The sequence below is a fragment of the Limanda limanda genome, chromosome 21, assembly GCF_963576545.1.
Source record: "Limanda limanda chromosome 21, fLimLim1.1, whole genome shotgun sequence".
Taxonomy (NCBI): Eukaryota; Metazoa; Chordata; class Actinopteri; order Pleuronectiformes; family Pleuronectidae; genus Limanda; species Limanda limanda.
In genome coordinates this window covers 20,919,256-20,940,263 of record NC_083656.1, presented here as the reverse complement: position 1 = coordinate 20,940,263, position 21,008 = coordinate 20,919,256, and the positions used below count along the sequence as shown (strand labels likewise).

At 40.7% G+C, this 21,008-nt stretch overlaps 1 protein-coding gene across 1 annotated transcript; it reads right to left on the bottom strand.

Moving 5' to 3' along the window:
• Positions 1 to 421: 421 nt before the first annotated feature.
• On the bottom strand, positions 422 to 19,294 carry plcd3b (phospholipase C, delta 3b). The gene is made up of 16 exons (XM_061095077.1): positions 19,204 to 19,294; positions 12,613 to 12,668; positions 12,413 to 12,524; positions 9,365 to 9,593; positions 8,991 to 9,120; positions 8,019 to 8,244; positions 7,579 to 7,780; positions 5,767 to 5,911; positions 5,119 to 5,271; positions 4,238 to 4,381; positions 3,585 to 3,738; positions 3,361 to 3,477; positions 3,080 to 3,258; positions 2,381 to 2,516; positions 1,029 to 1,178; positions 422 to 921 (listed from the first exon to the last, which is right to left on the bottom strand). Exons 1-16 carry the CDS (start codon positions 19,292 to 19,294, stop codon positions 761 to 763), a joined length of 2,385 nt encoding a protein of 794 aa, XP_060951060.1. The 3' UTR covers positions 422 to 760.
• Positions 19,295 to 21,008: the final 1,714 nt, after the last annotated feature.

Below are 21,008 nucleotides of genomic sequence, written 5' to 3'. Positions count from 1 at the left end.
ATGAACTGAAGTTGGATTGATTTCAGAAAATAAAAAATAAAAAAATGATTACAGTGACCAACTGCTCTTCAGGTGAATGCATCACATGTGAGGGACTTGATTATGTCACACTTCATAGAGGACGGCTGCTTCACATACCATAAATAAAGTCTATACTATCTGAGTAATCTTCAAATCATATACAAGCAGGCTTTTCTTTTCAAATAAAAACAGACTCTAAAATAAGATAAATATAAAATAAATAAAAAAGATGTCAGAAACTTGTTTTAAATACTAAATCTGGCTTTGGAGTTAGTCTCATATAGATTCTCTTGACTCATGCAGGCTGGATTGACGGGTTGTCCTACTCCAAGAATCAAACCTTGATCCAATGAGGAATTACAGAGCAACTATCCACAACATCACAGTGAGTGGTAGATTCTGTATAAAGGAATGAGGCTGGAGGTGAAGTTAAATCACTCAACACTCAAAATGGACATTTGGTTCATCAGTGATGTTACTCCCCTTAGTCAGATCTGGGACCTGATCAGAAAACTCAGCACCACGATCAGTGTTTTCATCGAACAGTAAGAACGGCCTTTAGTGTCCTCGCTACAAATTTAAAATACTGGTCAGAAACTTCTCACCAACATTACAGGTTATGGATACAGCTACATACTTTATAACCAGTTTGATGAGTTTGGGGCCAGATCTTTCATCGCCCGGATCCAGGAAGTGTGTGATCTGAGCTCTTCCCTGGTCCATGCTTCTTGGGAGGGGATTAGGGTCCTTTGGTTGACGTCTTGGTCGGTGACCTGGCTGGTGATTTGGTTGATGATTTGCTGGGACTGCTCTCACAGGGGCCGACCGTGACGTGGACGAAGAGCGATGCAGGTGAAAGGGTGGAGCCGTCCACCTTGAGCAGTCGGACGTGGCGATAGCCTGCAGAGATCAGAGAGAGACGGCAACGGCAGCAAATGGTTATCCACAGTGTAGGTCTCACAGCCGCCATATCAGCCATCATACAACAGTGCTGTATTTAACCCCACCTGTGCGGAGACTGGTGAAAGGCAGGGTGTATTGCCCCAGGAAGTCATTGCTGGACGTGTAGTCGTGGTCTTCCACCATGAAGCGAACCAGGGCCAGGTCAGGGGCATGGACGGTGAAGTTAAAGGTACAGTCCCACTGCGGATTAAAGCCTGAAGCAGAGACACAACACTTTCATCTGCGTTGCTTGGTTTGTTAGTTATCAGAATTATGTGGAAACTCCTGGATGGATTACCATGACACTTGTGCATCCATACATTTACAATGAAAATATCTGAAAATAATGAATATTATTTTTCAAAATATGAATATGAAATAACAACTTTGATTGATATTACAGTAACCTTGGGGCACCACCCTTTAAGCAAGGGAAAAGATAAGCCAATTCCCTGACTCATTCTCAAAAATTCCTAACTATCAATTTCTAACTTGGATTAATAATTGAATTAATAAGTATAACCAAAATGACGACATCAGTAGTTAGCAAAGGTTGAAGGACTTGGAGTTCTTGATACTGCAGAGGTCGGCCAAATTCACGCTAGTGCAAAATTAATAAATACACAGCAAATACATTTTTTTGTTTTTTTTTAAGATACCAAGTTAAAAAGCAAGGGAATCAAGGAATCAGTCAATTTGCTCTCTCTCAAGGACACTTCAAAATGTGTACAGCGGGAGCCAGGGATCACACCACCGCTCTAACTCTTGAGCTCTCCAGAATTAATGAGTTGGATTCTTAGCTTTAATTGTGCATAATTAAATATTCTGTTTCTGAATTGCAGCAGCAACATGTCAATTAGCACATTGCCGAAGCTTGTCCTTTACTTTTCTACAATTTATCAGTTAATTTTGGCATTTCTCCTCAACTTTCACCTTTTTTTTTTTACCCAAACGAATTATGTTCTGGCGTTACAGCTGATTCAATATTTAGAAATCATTATTCATATTATTGTAAATTACTCGAATGATAAATGGACAATATTAATACAGAGCTTTTCCAGTCTTATCAACACATTCAGCCACACCTGCCAAAACTCTATAATTCTCCACATTACCCCCTACCCCCACCACTGACACGTATCCCGGGGCAGGAGTCCCTAGTCTTTGCTGTGATCGTCATCCCTAAGAAACTTCAAAGTTCAGTGGTCAGTTCATTGCTGTCACTTACAACCCATACAGTTAATCTGAAAATCCTTTTTTTCACCCACAATCCAATTCATTCCTGGGGCTTCAGCCACAGTCTTCATTACTACAATATTAACTGATTGACATTCTAAAACCATGTAAAATCCACATACTGCTGCTGCCACTGAAGCTGTTTAATGGCTGAGAGGTCTTTTGCCACCAGGGTATTTACCATTGTTGTCAATATGAGGAGTCTTCTTCTTATTGTTGTCGATGGGAGCTCCATGAATCTCCACCCACACCTGAGGGTCCACAATGGAGCTGGGCTTGTCCCACTCTGGCTTGGGAAGCTGCTGAGCTGAAATAATCTGCAATTCCAATAAAGATACTCTTCAGTTCACTATCATTACAGAATAAGAGTCTGTCTCACATAATGATATTCTTTGAGTATATGTGTGTCTTTGTGATCGTGGTGTGTCATTGTGGGGACATTTCAATCAGAAACATCAGTGCAGGGGCGGATCCAAGGATGGATCCAGGGGGGGGGGTGGGGGGGGACTGGCCCTGGCTGAAATCTGAAGTGGCCCTGTCCTGTCAGTAGTCTTTTTTTTTTTTACTTACTAGTCACTAACAATACTAACAATAAATATGAGAATTTGTTCAGATTTTTTATTTTCGAAGTTATTTTCAAGTGCACATTGTGCTTGAACAAGAAACCATTTTCAATATATGTTTAATGACATGAGGCTTTTCTTTAAGCTAAGGAACTAACATTAAACAAGGACTTACTTAAATGTGCACCTTATGGAATCAGGAATTGTGCAGAGATATTGGACATATCATCGATCCCTCTGTGTAAATCTAATGCAAACTGAAAGTGAGGAAACACCTCTGTTCTTCTACTTGCTCCTCGGTTAGAAGACGGTCTTACCCGGACAGTGAGCAGCACAGGTCTGTGGCCAGGACCTCCACCCACATTCTCTGGGTTGAAGGTGGTGCCGGGCTGGCACATGAAGGGAGGTTTCAGCATGTATCCACACTGACCGTTTTGCAGGAACCTCCCTTGGTTTAGGTCCATCTGCTCACCAGGCGTCTGGAAGTTCAGAGCAACTGCAGCACAGGGCGTATTACGGGTTATGATAGTTAGGACAGATTTTAGTCTGAGTCTGTTTGCTGCTTTTGATCATTGAATTAGATAAAATAACCCCTCACCAATCTGACAGCCTGCATTCCACATCTCCTGAGGGTTGTAGTTGGACGACTGGAGGCGCTGACCTGAGGGGTAGATCCTGCTGAGCTGATGACTGTTGTGACGCACAAAATACATCCCTGGATGTGAAGGATAAAGACAAGGACCGTCCAATCAGTCCAATAGTCCAATTGTGTATCCACACAGGTAGGCTACAGGTTAATGTCGTGACAGACACACATCATACCTGAGTCTTTAATGTGTCTGGTAGCGTCACTCTCAGAGAAGGAGGACAGCTCAGTTGCTGGGTTTCTTGCAGCGTGTTCAAAGGTTTGAAAGGAAACGCTGCAGGTGTATACAACCAGCTCTGACAGCTCGGGACTCAGCTTAGACACACTTGGCTAGGATGAGATACACACACACACACACCCACACACACACACACACACCCACACACACACACACACACACACACACACACACACACACACACACAGACAGAGAGAGAAAGATAAATCCATCACTTTATTTTCTTAACTAGAACAGCACTCAGTAGAGCACATACAAATGCCAAGGCCCAACAGTTCCCTTAAATTCAATCAAGCAAACAAATTGCACAGCCAGAGACTTAAATATACGTTCTCTGAGAACTGACTAACTTTTTTGCATCATTATTTCTTGAGTAATTCACAAAAATTTGAAAAGATAACTATGTTAAAGAAATGTCCAATTCTTTGCTCTATACCCCATCCTTACACCTAATTTTCACAAAATTGGTTTGGCCGTTTCTGTGTCATCATGCTCACACACAAACAGACAAACAACAATATGAAGATAACCTCCTTGGTGGTTACAGGCAAACTGGTAAACACCTAGCCTTGAAATAGAGGAATAACCCACCTTCTGGTCCCCTTTTTTGGAGGGGTGTTTGGCTTCGGTCCTGCTGGCCTCCTCATCTGAGGAGCTGAGGTCTGAAGTGCTGGATGAGCCCTCCCCCGCCCCATGCTCCTTCTTTCCCTTCACAAGGATCTTTCCTTTGAGATCCTGCATAGACAACACAACCAGCAAACACACACTTACCACACATTAGCAGTTTGCTTAATAATGATATCCATAGTAAGAATATGAAAGAGAAACTACTTGCTACTTCATGACTGACACTATTACTCCAGTTACTACTCTACTCAAATCCAACTAGAATGGCACCCAGAGAGCACATACCTCCACTAAGCCCTAACAGTCCCATTATTAACCTGGAGCAGATGGCCCCAGGTTTCAAGTGTAAAACAAACAGTAAAGTTGGACAAAATGTCTGACGTATATAACAGAGTAATAAAAGTCCTGCCACACAGTGTGACACAGTCTTAATATTATAAGTGCGTCAAAGTGAAATCCTGGCTGATGAATTAAATTAAGTGGGTTATTGTCTATTTTTAACCATGTTCAGATTCCACCGAAAAGTAGCAACCCCACTACAAACCTCTCGGTTGAGAAATCATTTATCCATTTGTTTTTGTTTGTGTTAAATATTCAGGCAACTGCAGAAATATTCCAAGTAATTTTGCAAGTGAACCTTTGGGAAATGGCAGTGACTTTGTCCTAAACAATTCTGCTAGATCTACAGAGATTCTCTCAAGGCATTCTTGATATATTATGTTCATACGAATTGGACAGACCGTCAGAAGACCTAATGCCCCTGGCTCACTAAAAACACCATTACTCTCAATAGTAAAATCGTTTCTTTGGAAACTGATCTCTCTGAACTGGAAACATGTCCCTACCTCTGGAGAGGGCAGGCTGTGAGGATCAAGACCTCCGAGAGGCTTGGTGAGGAGCTTGTCTCCCAGGATGGATCGCAGTTGTTGAGCCATGACTGTCTGCTGCTCCACGGAGCAGTGGTTCTCCAGGGACAGGATTAGAGGGTAAGGAGATGCCTGGGAGAAGAGGGTGAAGGCAGCACGTCAGGGAGTTTGCCTCTTCACAAACACTCTCACTGAAACTATAACTAATAAATGCATTACATTTATATACATCTTTTTAAACCAGACACAGAGCTGCACACTACAAGTCACAGTCTCCCATTCACACAGCACCTCTACATCTAGCACTGGGTTGTCGCTCACAGTCCAATTACACACTGACAGCAAAGTGACATCGCCCGATTAGGAGTAATATGGTCAGCGTCTTGACAGGGATCAAACAACCAACCTTCCTATTTTTGGACAACCTGCTCAACCTCCTGCACAATACCACACTTATTGCAAAGATTAAAAAGTATATCATCTTTGTCCACACACACTTATCAAAGTAATCAGTTCACACAGTTCATGTGTCTAAACTGTAAATATGTGACCAAGCCTACATACTGTGCACCTGTATTTATTTGTATCTGACAAGTGAAATGATTCTGATGTAAATAGTGTACTTACTTTAAAAGCGTACTCATTGATAACCTCAATGACATTGACAAACGGTATCTTGGAGGTGAGTGTGTGTCCGTGGTAGATGACCGGCTCTCCTTTATCTCCATCCCAGCAGTCCAGCTCCACGCAGCGGCAACCGTGATTCAGAGCTCTGAGACAAAAACAGCATCATGAGGAATTACTACTAGAGCTAAAACAGAAATTTTTCTTAAATGTTTCTGCGTCCCACTATTTTACATATATAATAAACCACAACAATGAGCATAAAACAAAACGCTTCAAACATATTCCTTGTCCAGTTTCCTGGGTCTAAGAACAGAAAATCCATTTGATCGACAATTTGACTTATTTTGACTACATCACACATTATCTATAAGATGCAGTCACTCCGAGTTATCACATTCAGTCTATATTCTATCAATAATTGAGGAACCAAAGATCTCTTTAACCTATTCGGTCTCAGCCTTCGGACTCTACCTCTTCTATGTGATGTCGAAAACTTTTTTCAAATATATTATGAGTGTGGTCAGATGCATAAATACCAGTCAGAGACAATATTTTTTTAGTATGAGCTTGACTCAAGATACAAATTCTGAGCTAATAAAAAAAACTTTGTCTTGTTTCTTTTTCGCTTTAAGCCGACCCGAGACACAACTTTACGTAAATGTATCATGATCTGTCCCTCTCAGTGGACTAATATTATTTCCTGTGTGTAGGTTGTTTTAGTTCCTATTTTTGTCTTGTTCTCCCAACTCTTGGATTATATGCTTGAAATGATCACACAAAACCCAGTCCTCCAGTCAACAAGCCTTTAACCTACACCCTGGCCTGTTAGCCCCCCAGCCTGCAGCCCACTGGAGATCTTTCGCCTGCAGTCATCTTCCACATCCCCATTCTCTACTAGTCTTCAGTCAGTTTCCTAGTCAGCTAGTATTGAGTCCCCAGTCCTCAGACTTGCTTCCATGATGCTAGCATCCTGTCAGACTCAGACCTGGCAGTGGAAGCTGGAAGTTTAGTGGAACTTGATTGGCCATCTTTGGGTTCCAAGGAGGCTGTATGAGAAGAAAGGGACATTATGGGTCCCAACACCAATAGAAGATTTTATTTCCCAGTTCAACAGAGACTCAGATGCTCAGCCAGCCCAAACCTCAGCCCCAGTTTCCCAGAAATCAGCTTAAGCATCAGCCTCAGGTTTCCAAGCCTCACAGCAACACTATCAATGCAAAGGCAGATCCTGAGCCAGGTCCTGAGGTGGTTGTCTCCATGGACATGCCTTGTGATCATGCACTGACAGATGTCTGGGTCGGGGGGTCTCAGTCAATGTCTCATCTATTTCTACATTGGGGGTGTCAGCCATCAACCTGTTATCTTCTCTGTCAGATCCTGGTCATCGGGCTGACATCTGATCCTGCATTGGCCATCCAGTTGACATCTGCCTGATTCCAAATCAACTCTCCCTGACCATTCCTATATTTACCTCCAATCTCTTTGCCAGTCTTGAGACAGTCCACTCTGACGCCTCCAAGTCATTCCCCCGAGGGGCTGTGACACACCTGGCCTGCCTCCTGAGGGGACTCGCCCACGCCTATCTCCATTCTTCTGATCCCTGTTGTGAGGCCCTGGATTCTCTGTCTGTGTACGCCTGCACTACACACTCCTCAAACTCTGCACACTGATCAAGCCCAGCAAATTCACACCATCTACAAATAGCAGAGCTGAAATCATAATGGGCACCTTCATTTATTTTTGGTCAGCTAATAATAGGATTCACTACAATGACCTTTATAACACTATGTGTGGTGCCCTGCTGATTCTTACCGTATGTATGGCTCTATGCTGCTGTCCCCAGTCAGCTGGTCCTTGGTGAGGTATGTGTTGTGGGAGGAGGAGATGAAGTAGTGAGCCAGTGGGTGTGTCATGTCTTGGTAAACCCTTGCATGTTCCGGGTTTAAGACACAGTTCTCCTTAGACAGCATGTACATGGTGAAACCATTGGGGGTCATGAACTGGTTCTTCTGAGCTGTACTGGGCAAAAGGCAGAAACAAAAGTTGAACACAAGCCTGGGTGTTGCAGTTATCGTACAGTTTCTACAATACACCTAAATACTTAGCAATCAGATTTTTAGATGCTTAATAATAATGTTATTTGCAACAGCCAGTTGCTTAGTTTGTCCAATGGATTTTTTATCAAAGATGTTTTGCTAAACATAACATATAAACTTTGGTATCTGTCAGTGTATTGTTACTTAGCATCGTACCCCATTCATTTAGTTCATATGTGAGAATGAGGCTTTGGGCATGGAGGAGTGAAGCATCCTCCCCCTGGTCCTTCAAGAAATCCCTCAGGTCCACAGTGGAAAGTACACAGTCATTTGCAGAGTAGCGGAGAAACACAGTGTCCAGCTCCGGTCTCCGTAACAACTCCCTGCAAAAAATTTCAATCTCCTCGTGGTCCAGACGACTGTCAGCTGACCGGTCACATTTCTAAAAATAAATTCGAAAAACACAGTTAGACACAGTTGATCATTCTTCAACATCAATTTAAATAACTGGCTTAAATTTGCCACAAGCAAAGCAATATAGTGAGGGTCTGTCATTTATCAGGTGAAATTAACAGGTTGCAGTCAGGGTCGGGAGCTAATGGTTTATATGTAAACATCATTACGTAATCAGAATACGTAAATATATCAAATATATACTGTATATAAAGTATATCATATTACCATCTGAGAGGAACCCATTTCAAATCTGAACTTCCCACCTCAGTTAGCTAGCTAAAGATGTGGGAGGGTTAGGGGTTAGTTCAGGTTTTGCATTTTTCTTTTAGCTTGAATTTAGTTTAAACTTTTTCACTGTTGTGCTCATCAGCTCATTCTCATCTGCCACAGTAGTATAAGGTTGATATCAGTGATATCTTAGTGTATAATTAGAAGCCTAATATGCCAAATACACAAACAGAGAAGAGAGAAGAATAATATTAGAGAGAGAAGAGAATATAGCTGGAACTCACCAAACTTTTGTGGCTGCATCTATTATAAGTATAAAGTGCAATAATTTAAATGTATGATTTTGAACTAATCCACAAATATTTCTATTTAGATTACATAATATATTATATTACTAATAATTTGTATTCTGTACCTCAAGATATAAGTAATTTGACCCAACAAATGAGTTTAAACCCTATATAAGGGTATCAGGTTTAAATATAATTGTGTGTGTCTGTCCACCTGGAACAGGCTGCGGGCATATTGATCACTCAGATCAATATTGATCATCTGCAGCAGAGTCTGGACTTCTTCATAGCTCATCTTATCATCGTGGTTCTGGTCAGCCCGACTCAGGTAAGCATGAATCCAGGTGACACACACATACAGTCAAGGAAACAACAAGATGACACAATAGTACACACAATAATGTTAAATTGTTCTAGTCTGGGACTAAAGGATCAATGTATTGGGCTCATGGGGCGACCAATACAAAATCTTAATATATTTTCATTCATCCTAATGAATATGGAAGTATCTTGTGTCCTTATTGTTGGACTTGCTGTATATTTTCTCCCCGTTACAGTGTAATTCCAAATGACCATCAGTAAGGATATTGGTCGAGTTTGTCCTTCTGGCTCATGTTCTCCACTCTCCCTTGCAGCTTCCGGATGCCGCGGGCCCAGTGTTGAGCCTCCTCCTGGCTCTGGCAGAGGAGATCCAGGCTCTTTCGGGGTCCTTTGAAGACCACCGTCAAACCCCGGCCCTCAGGTACCGAATTACCCAGCTGCCGCAACATCTCCGACTGGCAACCCTCCCGAATGCACTCCACCTCCAAGACAGAGACTGAGAAGGAGTGATGTTCAATCCAAGAGGAATGTTGTTTGTAATGGAACGACAGTACTCATTTACAGTCTTTCTGAGGTATAATATCATATGGATCCTTGACCTCAATTAAACACAATGGAAATATAAGAGCTTGGACACAAAATATTTGCATAATACATCAAAAAAACACAATACAAACATGGCAATTAAGAGGCCATTATTCTGGGAAGATGGATCAGTAAATTGAAGAAGTCTGTCTGCTGTGGGTATCCGGAACAGAAACAACACAGACATGTTTCTCCTTACAGTCATTAAGACCTAAAAGATCAATATAGAAAAAATCCTTCTCTATACTCTAAGCCTCTATATTGAAGAGAGGTCCATTTGTCTCTATACTTCCCATTAAACCCTTAAGATCTGAAATAAAGCCCCTTTCATGGCAAGAATAAGTTAATACCATAATACCATAATAAACAAGAACTTTATGTACAAGATCACTGTTTGGGTAAAGATACGCACTTCTTCAAGGTTAGAGGATCACCGTAATCATGGTAACAATAATAATGTTCAACCAATCTCCAATCCATCCACCCCAACTTCATCAATAATCCTGCTTTTGGATTCGAGAGACTTTCCAGTTTTTCTGGGTTTCTTTATACTGCTAATATTTGTCACTCTGTTTCTAAAATATACCGTATTTTCTGTGTCAGTGTTTACTGTGTTGGATCCCAGTTTAGACCTATAGTGTGTGTACTATCCAAACACACTTCTGTGTGTGTGTGTCAACAAGGGTCTGAGTCTCATCCAAGGACCAAAAGAACCTCCATGAATGCTTGCAGTGTATCGTACTAGTGTGTTGGCCTAGAAACTAAAAACACTGATGAAAGTGCAGTACTTGTCTTCAGCGCAGCACTTCAGTGGACCTTATCTTATTTCTATTTTAGCTCATTGATGATGACATCTACAGATGCTCCAAATAGCTCTGCCTTGGGTGAAGATGTCAACACTGCGACTCTTCCAATGACAAGACACTATTTTACGAAGGGGGGGGGGGGGCGGATTTAACTCAAACCTTTAATATTCCAAGTTTTTCTGACTGTTCACCTGCTACAGTTCAGCAGAGACAAGTGAGAACTGTTAGGTCGGATTAGAGTATTCACAATTCAACAAAGGTTTACTAAATAGTTTACATAGTTCAATTTTTTGGGGTATACTACCATTATTACATCATGTGGTTAATGGGATTAAAGGGACGAATGTTTACACAGATTATTTCTCTTCTGGATTTTTATTTGGTTTTTAATAAAACTAAAACCTTTTTTTTTGAGGGGGGAACTCACTCTCTTAATGAACTGCTCCCAGCTCCAGTCCAAACTAAGGAAATAACCTGCAATTGGACACTTTACTTAATTTTAGGGGTCACAAACCAGATTTGTAAGCATAGCAGTAGACCACCCAGTGAGGATATAGTTAACACGGTTGATCTAAAACTAGTGGGGGAAATAACTGGGTGAAGCTTCTGCTCTTAAATGTAAAGTCCAGTTACATCAAATTCAGAGTTTTCAGATGCAGAGAAGTGAAGGCAAAGTGTCATCATAAATTCTCTTATAAAGAGGATATGTAGTAATCCAGGGTGTCATGAAAGCAGGGGATGCAGTGCGGGCACACACACACACACACACACACACACACACACACACACACACACACACACACACACACACACACACACACACACACAGACACACACACAGTGCCACATCACAAGCAAATATAATGTTGTGGCAATTAAAGGCCCTGTCCTGCAGCTGGGAGGCTAACGTTGTGGTTGAGCCATGTGGTAGCCATACAACACCAAACCACAAGCTCCAGGGCCAACTCCCACCACCATGTAACGTCCTATAATCTCACTGTTTGAACAAGAGCAGCGTCGGCTGCCATTTTAGGCTGAAAATAGATGAGCTCTGTAATCAGGGCGCTGTGTGCGACCCTCAGATAGCAGAGGAGACGCAGAGCAGCCGGTGTCTGTGCAGAGCAGTAAGTAGCATTTAAAGTTAACAAAAATAGACAAAGTAAATTCATGTTTCACCTCACACGCCCAGTCAGTGCTGAGCTCTTCTGGTACTGAAGGGGAAAGGACAGGGCTGCTCGTTACCAATTATGATCCAAACATGGCTCTTAACCCTCTGGGTGGAGCCCCTGATGGAGGACTTCAATGGTTTTATGGAACTGACTCTGCTGTGTTTCATGTATGGTAGAGGTCTTCACATGTCCACTTGGTTCCTTGCAACTAAAAACTGAGGCTGAGACTCTGGCTCCAATATAGTCTCATCCTGTAGGGTGCTGTTGTATGGCCCTAGGTCTTGAGTCTCTATCAATATTTCTAACACCGTGTCTACACTGCAGTTGTCAGCGTGTAGAACATGTTAGCAGAGTAGCAGCTACAACAAAATCCTGCAATCTGGAAGCACCCTGAGCCCAATACCACGAGCTCTCTTAACATCTTCATCATCTTATTATTCGTGCCTGCATCACTATTTCATCCTCAAGCAGAATTTGTTTTTGTTATTTTCATTTTTGAGTCTGTCAAATGTTTAAAAATGACTTGTGACTTGTGTTGACAGCTGGACTGATTAAAATAAAAGATGTCCGTTCCATCCATTAAGTGCAACACTGTGTAGCAGACATTATTCAGAACCATAAGCAAAACTGTGACCATTAAATAAACTGAGCTTCTTACAGTCGTGTGTGTTCCCGCAGCGGCTACCATTACAAATTCCTGTGCTCCAACAGATGGATTGTGATCTACATTCCGGGAAAATAACATAAACACTTACATGACTGTTGCTCCTTGGCGCGGGAGGACGTTTTTTGGGACTGACACCACACAGTGACTCCATCTTCCAGCAGCTTTAGAGTTCGTCGCTTCTGCCAGCGAGGTGAGCGGACCTACACACATGATCAGTCCATTAGATATCATGTCCTACTAGCTATACTACCAATAACTAACTTGGTCAAATAGTTTTAAATTATTTACCTTCACCATACTGGAGCCCTGCAACATCCGCTTCACATCTTCATCCTCACTGACTCCTGGAAAGGAAACAGACAAAAAGGTTGAAGAAAGACAGACAGTAAACATGAAGTCATTATCTGAGCTCAGGTCAGTAGCACTGAGAGAGGTGAGGGGAGAAACAACCGGATGAACTGAGAGAAAATTAGTAAATTACACTTTATACATTGTATATAGACTATAAGTTTGGACCAAATTTAAATAAAGACATGTTTAAAGCTCACTGATTAGCATTATGTATCTATGCAAATACAGAAATACAGAAAACAAGTTGTGGTTTTATTTTGCTGGAACTAGTTCAAGGATCCAGTGGCTTTCAACATAAGGACTGTGGACAAAGCCAGAATAACTTTACTGTGTAACTATTTCTAACCTAGTCTTTGTTTATTGTTTTGTTCCCCCACAGCCTCCTCCCAGCGGACAAATAAAGTTCTCTCTGTGTAATAGCAACTGATAAAGACAGAGTCAGCAGCAGTTTAATCCATGACTATCTAGTAAATGTCAGTCATGTATAACTAATCCGCAACGCTGCATCTCTGGACAGCTTCAAAAGACTCCTTAAACTCCACCTGTTCACTACGGCCCTGGCCTCAGCTCACGCTCAACCCGGCCTTCAGTGCTGTTTATTTCTGTCCTGTTTTGTGAAAATTACTTTCTTTTTCTTTTTGCCCCCACTGACACATGTAAAGTGCCCTCGGGTCTCTTGAACGCTTTATAAGTTAAAGTTATTATTATTATTATGTGTGCCTGCAGGTTATAAAAGAAAAGTTATTAACTTTCAGTATTATTAAAGTACAGTGAGGTTGCCTGTAGGCTACTGACTCCTCAGCTGAGTCAGCAGGAATCAAACACAAGTGTTACTGTGGTTTGGGAAGGGCTGGGTCACTACACTCACAGAAGCATTCTGATACTGGAAAGAAACGCACACACACACACAAACACAAACACACTGCCCTCTCTGTACAGCAGTACAGAATTCGGTGGGTGTGTGGCTTTCTGTGCTTGGGGAGGAAATGAGACAAAGTGTCTGAGTGTGGCTTAGAAACAGACTGACCTCATTAGAGTGATTGACCTGGACTGTGATGAAACCATGTGGTTTGATTAATGATGCAGGCTTCTCCATGTATCCTGCAACAGCTGCTGTACTGTACATATACAATGTGCTCCTATTTCAGTCAATCAAGACATTTGAGATAAGGGCCAAACTCAAATAAAAGCCCTTCTGCTGCACTAATACACACAATAACAAGGTGTGTGTGCGTGTGTGTGCCAGTAATCATTTAGTAACTGAATAACTAAACTAACAACCCTGACATTACTTGGAGGATGTAGGCTCAATTTCCCAATGCTTATCTCAAGTTAAAAAATATGTTGGTGCATGTTTTACTGAGCTGAGAAACTGAGATGTGACAGGTTACAGACTTGATGTTTATGCATTTGAGGGAAGATGGTGCTCGACTTCATACATCAGGTCAGTGTCCTGTCCCTGATCTCCCCCCCCCCCCTTACTGTCCCTGATCTGCATTTGTTTATTAAATTCACAAAATAAATAAAAAATATCAATGAAAAAAATAATGAAAACAAACTTCAATAGTTATCTACCAAATACATTGGTGCATGCTTTACAAAAAATCATATTCAGTTTTATTTGATAAAAACATATACATCCTCACTAATGATATGGTTTTGGACTGATGTATTTTGCTAGATATTTAAATGTGTATTAAAAATAAAGATGAAATGTTTTGTGGTGGAAAGGGTCCCTGTCATATATGATCTACACATCTGCACTGATAATAGCTTAAACTGAGACTGTTTTTACGTGAATCTTCACTAAAACAACACTACAAAACTTGATAGAAAAATGTTTTGATGAGAATGTTGTGCTACATGACCACATAGCATCAGGTAGGCTAGAGCAATTCGATATTTGTTACCATGTCTTAAATGCATGAACATTACTACCAAGTCGTAAAAAAAACATATTTCTTCAAGTGTTCATAAATAAATGGTCACTGACAAAGGATTCACAGTTATATTGAACATATTGTTTGGTTTCAGCTGATGTAGAATTGATGCAGCAGTCTAAACTTGAATAGCTGGTACATCCCAGTCCTTAGTTTAGTAAAGTAACAACTGCACTTATAGTCAGAGGTCCCTGCTCAGAAAAAAACAATAATTCCATTTTTTGCTAATTGACAAACAGTATATATAGTAAATGTAATGTTTAGATTATTGTATAACTTCACTAAAAAAGTTTGTATAATTCTGTGAACTTTATATCATGGTTGACATTTGTATGAATGGGCTTAATTTATGTGTATTTATTTAGACATTTTCATGTTAACGTTAATGTACCTAAACTCACTTAGTTTCATCACATATATTTATTCACTCACTCCTTCACTCACACAAATTAAGAGGCATAAATTCACATAAAAGACCTGTGTATAACCTCAATGCAAACTAATTCAGAGAACCTAGATGAGAACCTACTAATGTGGTTACAGCTGTATTTCCAAACACAAACCACAAGAAGCAGCACGAGTACAGATAACACTGAGGTGACATTACTAACCGTAAGCTGGTCACCTATTTTCAAACCGCTCAGCCACAGAACCATTAACATGCTAACCTAGTATATACAACCTGTACTCTTTGAACGCTTGAGATCATGTATGTTGAATTGAATTGAATGTGTCTAAGTTTGTACCTGTTGCTTTAAAAGGAATAGTGTAATATTTTAGGGAAGATCACGGTCAGATGATGGTATCACTTTCATTATCAGAGTTTTAAAATCAAGACTTTATTCTCTCAACTTTTGGACAAACACTGGGAAAAGAGGAATCAACTCCCTTAAGCTCACACATCAACATGTTGTGTCTCATTTTTACACAAACAATGACAGAAACCTTGTGTTTAAAGGTTATGTAGGAATTACACATGCATCTTTTATATGAAAATATATGACTCAATTTAAAAACATTTTTTAGTGTCAGGTTATAATTTATGTTGAAAATGAGCCCTTCCCCAACCATCTCTGTTGCCTATTCCCTGTGGATTCATTTTACGTATAAGACTTGGGATTCATCTCTTCTGCTACTCTACAGAACCAGCACTGCGCCAAATTGACTGAAGTTGGCTCTGAAATGCAGTCCACAATGAGCAGAAAGCATAAAAAGCCAAATATTTAACAGATGTTGGAGAAAAACAGGTCAACATCAGTCGATAATAATAGGACGCTTTGTAGACCCTGTAGTAAAATAATCAAATATGTAGTGTTGCATTGCCTGGCCTACACTGTGCCAGTGCTGTAGAGTCAAGTAAAGTCAATAATACAGTTTATAGTAAAACTGATGATGATGTCAGTCTATAGTATTCACATTGTGTAGTTGGACTGGTCGTCACGATTACAGGGAGCAATACCAGTGGGCTGTGAAACAATCTATACAGTTTTTACTGTCTCTGTCCCTGGTACATGTTCCCTCCATGTGATTGCTGTTACTGATGGCTGCAGGTCTCTTTTCTGTAGTCTCAATGAATTCCATTCAGACTTCATATACTTTTTCTGAATACTTCTTCTGCTGGTTATCCTTTGATTGGCACCATTCAGGGCTGGATTTCTTTCCGTTTTCTTTCACATCACTGTTTTGGTCAGTAGCCTACTCACTGCAGAACATCTCTTGCTCCATAGACTGCTTCCACTTGAAACCCCCAGCACATTATAGTGTGTAAAGAGAGACGGGATGTGAATATTCCTTGAAGGATCTGTATGGTGACCCTTGGTTGTACCTCACATTATACAAGGCTAATAACAGTGTAACATACACAAAGCATTTGTTTCAATATGTTAATGCTCAGAGAACTAAACCAAAACACAGGTCAACAAATAGAGAATGTGATTATTGCAATTATAAGTTTGACCATTTTCATTTTTGGGTGAACTATCCCTTAAAGGACTTAGTGAATGAAATGTGTGTGTTGTTTCCTGCTCCGGATGCCCACTCCAGACAGGCTTCCTCAATTTACTGATCAACCTTCCAAGAATAATGGCCTATTAATTACCATGTTTGTGTTGTTTTTTTTAAATGTATTATGCATTTCATTTTTGGAGAATTATCCCTTTAAATACTTTGTGGAAGCCCCTTTGGCAGAAAGCTCTGTCAGGTCAGATGAGAAGCATCTGTGAACTGACGTCTTCATGTCTCTCCTCAGATGCTCTATGGAGTTTAAATCTGGACTTTGGCAGAGTCTCTCAGGGGGAGAGACAGACTTGTCCTACGGACAAACCGATTTGTCCTGAACACAATCATACAGAGAATCCTCTTGGAGACACCCGGTTTTGTCCTGGCTGTTTGCTTCAGGTCATTTTCGAGCTGAAAGATGAACTATTGAACAGTCTCAGGTCCTTGACTCTTTGCAGGTTCAGTTGGCTGCTTTCATCCTACTCTCAGTTCTGACTAGTCTCTCTGCTCCTACTGCAGAAGAAAAAAACCATAACATGATTCTGCATCCGCTATTCAACACCATACATGGATATGGTGTTCACCAGAGATAGTAGTTCTGCTTTAATACATGTCTTATATATCAGATAATCTTTGTTCTCTCAGACCTTTAAATGCTGATTGACAAACTCAGCAGAACCTTTCGAGTCTTACACTCATAATGTCTTCACTCTGTCCTCCCTAACATGAAGGTCTGATAGATGGAGAGCTGCTGAGATGGTCGTACTTCCAGCGGGTTCTCCATCTCTACAGAGAGCTGAAGCTGAGTCAAAGACTGATGGGTCCTTGACATCCTCACTGACCAAGGCTCTTACTCAGTTTGTCTGGATGGTCAACCAGGGAGAATCCGGCAGCTTGGAAACTGCTTCTATTACACAGTTATTGATGCCTCAAAGCTTTCAAAATGGTTCTACAACTTTTTCCTCTTCTAAACCTCACCTAAGTTTAATCATAGGTCCACACAGAGCTCTTTTGACTCATGTTTGATTTTTCCTAAACAGTGTGAGCTGTTTGACCTTAAATACACAGTGTGTGTCTTTCTTGACATTGGCCAGTCAGTTCAGTTTGCCACAGGTGAACTACAGTCAAGTTCTAGACTCATCTAAAGCAAAAAAAGACACACATAAGCACAGTTTGGTTCCACAGGGTCCCAACATATTTGAAAGTGAGAAAATCCAAAACATGTTTTTTCTTTATGATTATAGCTTTTTGAAATGAGGCTGATTGGTAATTTTTTTATCAAATTATAATGAAATCTACAAAAACCAACAGATGACAAACACCTCTGTAAGATCCATTAAATACTGAAGCAGATAGTAAATAAGAGAAAAGCAGCAGCGAGGATAAGGTTTGAGCTGCACAGTGTGCTAACATAGTGACCCGCTTTCACTGGCCACCCCCATAGAACTGTCATGAGGAGGAAAGCAGAGAAATCACAGGCTAGCAGAATTTGTGCAGTGCATGTCTGTCATTAAAGGGCCTCACTGTCTATAACCTTGTTCTTACTGTAAACCTGCTGCCATAAATATCTCCCCTGGTTGTAGAGGAGAGGGATTGTAGAGGAACTTGGTAAATGTTGTTTTGTTCTCATGCAACGTACCAGAGTTTAAATCAGTCTGGACAAACAGCTGGGACATCACCACAGAGCAGTGATGGAGTCCAACTTACACACTCCACTTTAATTATCCTACCTGACACACATGCGCTACAGAAAGTGGCAAATGTACCAGTGATGCTTGAGAGTAGTTTGCTCTGTATGATTGAAGGTGCAGATCAATCAATTCAGGCAGCATTAGCAAGCTCCGCACACACATATTATAAATAATGCATTCCCTAGCCCCTTACCTAAACCTTAACCAAAGATGACTACCCCTACCCCTGACAATAACCTAAACCTAAACCTTACTCTAACCCTTAAGCTGGTCAAAATTTTTACTTTAATTCTGAACAGGTTTCATTGCTGTATTTGTTGCATGAAACAGAAAGCAAAACAATTTTGGTCAGACACAACAAGTAATTTGAAGATGTAGGTCTCTGAGAAATTTGTGAAGGACATTTTTCACTATTTTCTGACATTTTATATACGATATTCAGTGCAACAACGAATATTAACCGACTAGTTATTGTATACATTTATATATCGTCATCTTACTTTAACTTACTGTAGTTCAAGTTTATATAATAATAATAATAATAATAATAATAATAATAATAATAATTGTTGTTGTTGTTATAACATGTAATTCACCCCTAACTTTGAAAGTTAAATGTGTGTTGACTTGCAGTGTTTCCCTGCAGAGGAGCATATATGTTTAGTGTCAGCCCAGAGAATAGTCGATGACCATAGACTGACCTACACATGAGTAACTGACTAGTTAGTGATGGCTGACCTTCGGGATTCATTCCCACTCTGTGTTGATACATTTCCTCCTCATATCCGAGGGGGGCGGTGGAGACCATCAGCGCTGATATGGAGAAGCGTCTGGTCCTTGATCACTGATCATTGAATACATTCAGACAGTATTGGCTGTGCAGCAACACACACACTCACCGAGGTTCCTCAGAGGATCGATGGCCTTTAACCTGGACGTCCCGGCTCCGTTCTTCCCCACCGGGCCCGCTTTCTTTCTGTGGCCCAACATAACGCCAAGAAGCAAGCAATGCTCGGTGCTCCGCAGCTCTGCTTCCCCCGCGTCCTCCGCGTTCCCTGTCCCGGATCACGAGATGTTTCTCTGGCTGCAGATCAGCGCTCTGCTCCGTGGAGCTCCGCGGCGAAACGCATGCTTTTTATGCAGGAGGAGGATAACAGGAGTCAGGCCAGACCTTCCCACTGCTGATTGGTGTTAACCACAGACCTGTCCCAGGCACACACACACAGACACACACACGCACACACACACACGCAAGCACGCACGCGCACACACATGCACGCACGTCAATAACCACAACACACTCACACACTTCCTGACGAGAATTTCAGAATAAAGCCCTTCGTGTTAGGTTTAGGTCAAAATAATTCACATTTTCATTTGAGCTTCACTTTTTCATTATTTTTTACTTTGGAACCGTCTCACTCATGAGTTTTGTGCTTGTGCATATTATATGTATATTAAGATTGAATAAATAAATACATTTTAAAAGACATACCAGTAAAATGTGGTTCATGTAAACTCAAAAAGGCTTGACACACAAAAACGTTTTTGTAATACAACCATGACTCTTGCTAATATTTTTTTACCAGTCTTAAATTCCTACTTAAGATATTTAGCTACTGTTGTTAATCATTATATCATTTTAACATAACTGGGCAAAACTTGAAATAGACACATTTGAATCAACGTATATTAAGTACCACAAGTAAAACATTTGTATGCAGAATGACCCATTTCAAGATAATGTATATTAAATAATTGATAATGATACAGCTGGTGGAGCTAATTTGAATTGGTTTGAAACTTAATCTTATGGAACGATCACACGTTATTAACAATAAAATAAGAATTCATGGTTTTGAGTTTGTTCTTTTTTATTATTCTTAACTGGACATGTAAATATCAGATAAATGTTAATAGGTATCAAGTAGCTACAATATTTGCCTCTGATTGGTGGGAAGCAACATAACACAGAAATTCCTAAGTAAAATACAAATAGGTCTCAACAGTATAATTAGTAAATGGATGGATTTTGTATTTATATAGCGCTTTTCTAGTCTGATGAAGACCACTCAGAGCGCTTTACAGTACAGTTTCACGTTCACCCATTCACACACACATTCATACAGTGCATCTACTTGCAGCACTTTGTTATTCTATGGGGGGCTATTGTGGGTTCAGCATCTTGCCCAAGGACACTTCGGCATGCAGATGGTTCAGACTGGGGATCGAACCGCCGACCTTCAGGTTGGAGGACTACCACTCTACCCCTCAGCCACAGCAGCCTTAGTGTAATGTATCCCGTACTGAAATAATGGATTTATTTGTGTCACTGTTATTAAATTAATAATTGAACTAATAACCCTGAATGGTGTCCCTGTTATGAGAGCTATACCTTATATCTGGATGGAGTATGTTGGGTTATGTTTCTCATTTTTGCTCTATAAAATTGATGGAAACCTCAAAACCCGGCACATTTTTTTTGTTATACTACATTTGTTTATCATTCATTCATTTGGTGATGGCAAAAGCCGTATTTTAAATTACAATATTACAATTATTTCGCTATTATTTTAAATTGAAATGCAGAGCACTTCCGGGATCAGTCTATGTCCGTTTGACCGTGGGGTTAACAATAGAAGGATTTGAAGTGGATTATGGAAGGAGGAGAGACTGTGTCTGAGGTGAACAGACTGTGGCTCTG

Excerpts from the sequence above, each read along its gene's own strand:
- plcd3b (XM_061095077.1), bottom strand. The coding sequence starts at position 19,294 with ATGTTGGGCCACAGAAAGAAAGCGGGCCCGGTGGGGAAGAACGGAGCC. Across the intron at positions 12,525-12,612 it reads AGGGCTCCAGTATGGTGAAG|GTCCGCTCACCTCGCTGGCA; the intron begins GTAAATAATTTA and ends TCATGTGTGTAG. Across the intron at positions 3,478-3,584 it reads CAGACACATTAAAGACTCAG|GGATGTATTTTGTGCGTCAC; the intron begins GTATGATGTGTG and ends CTTCACATCCAG.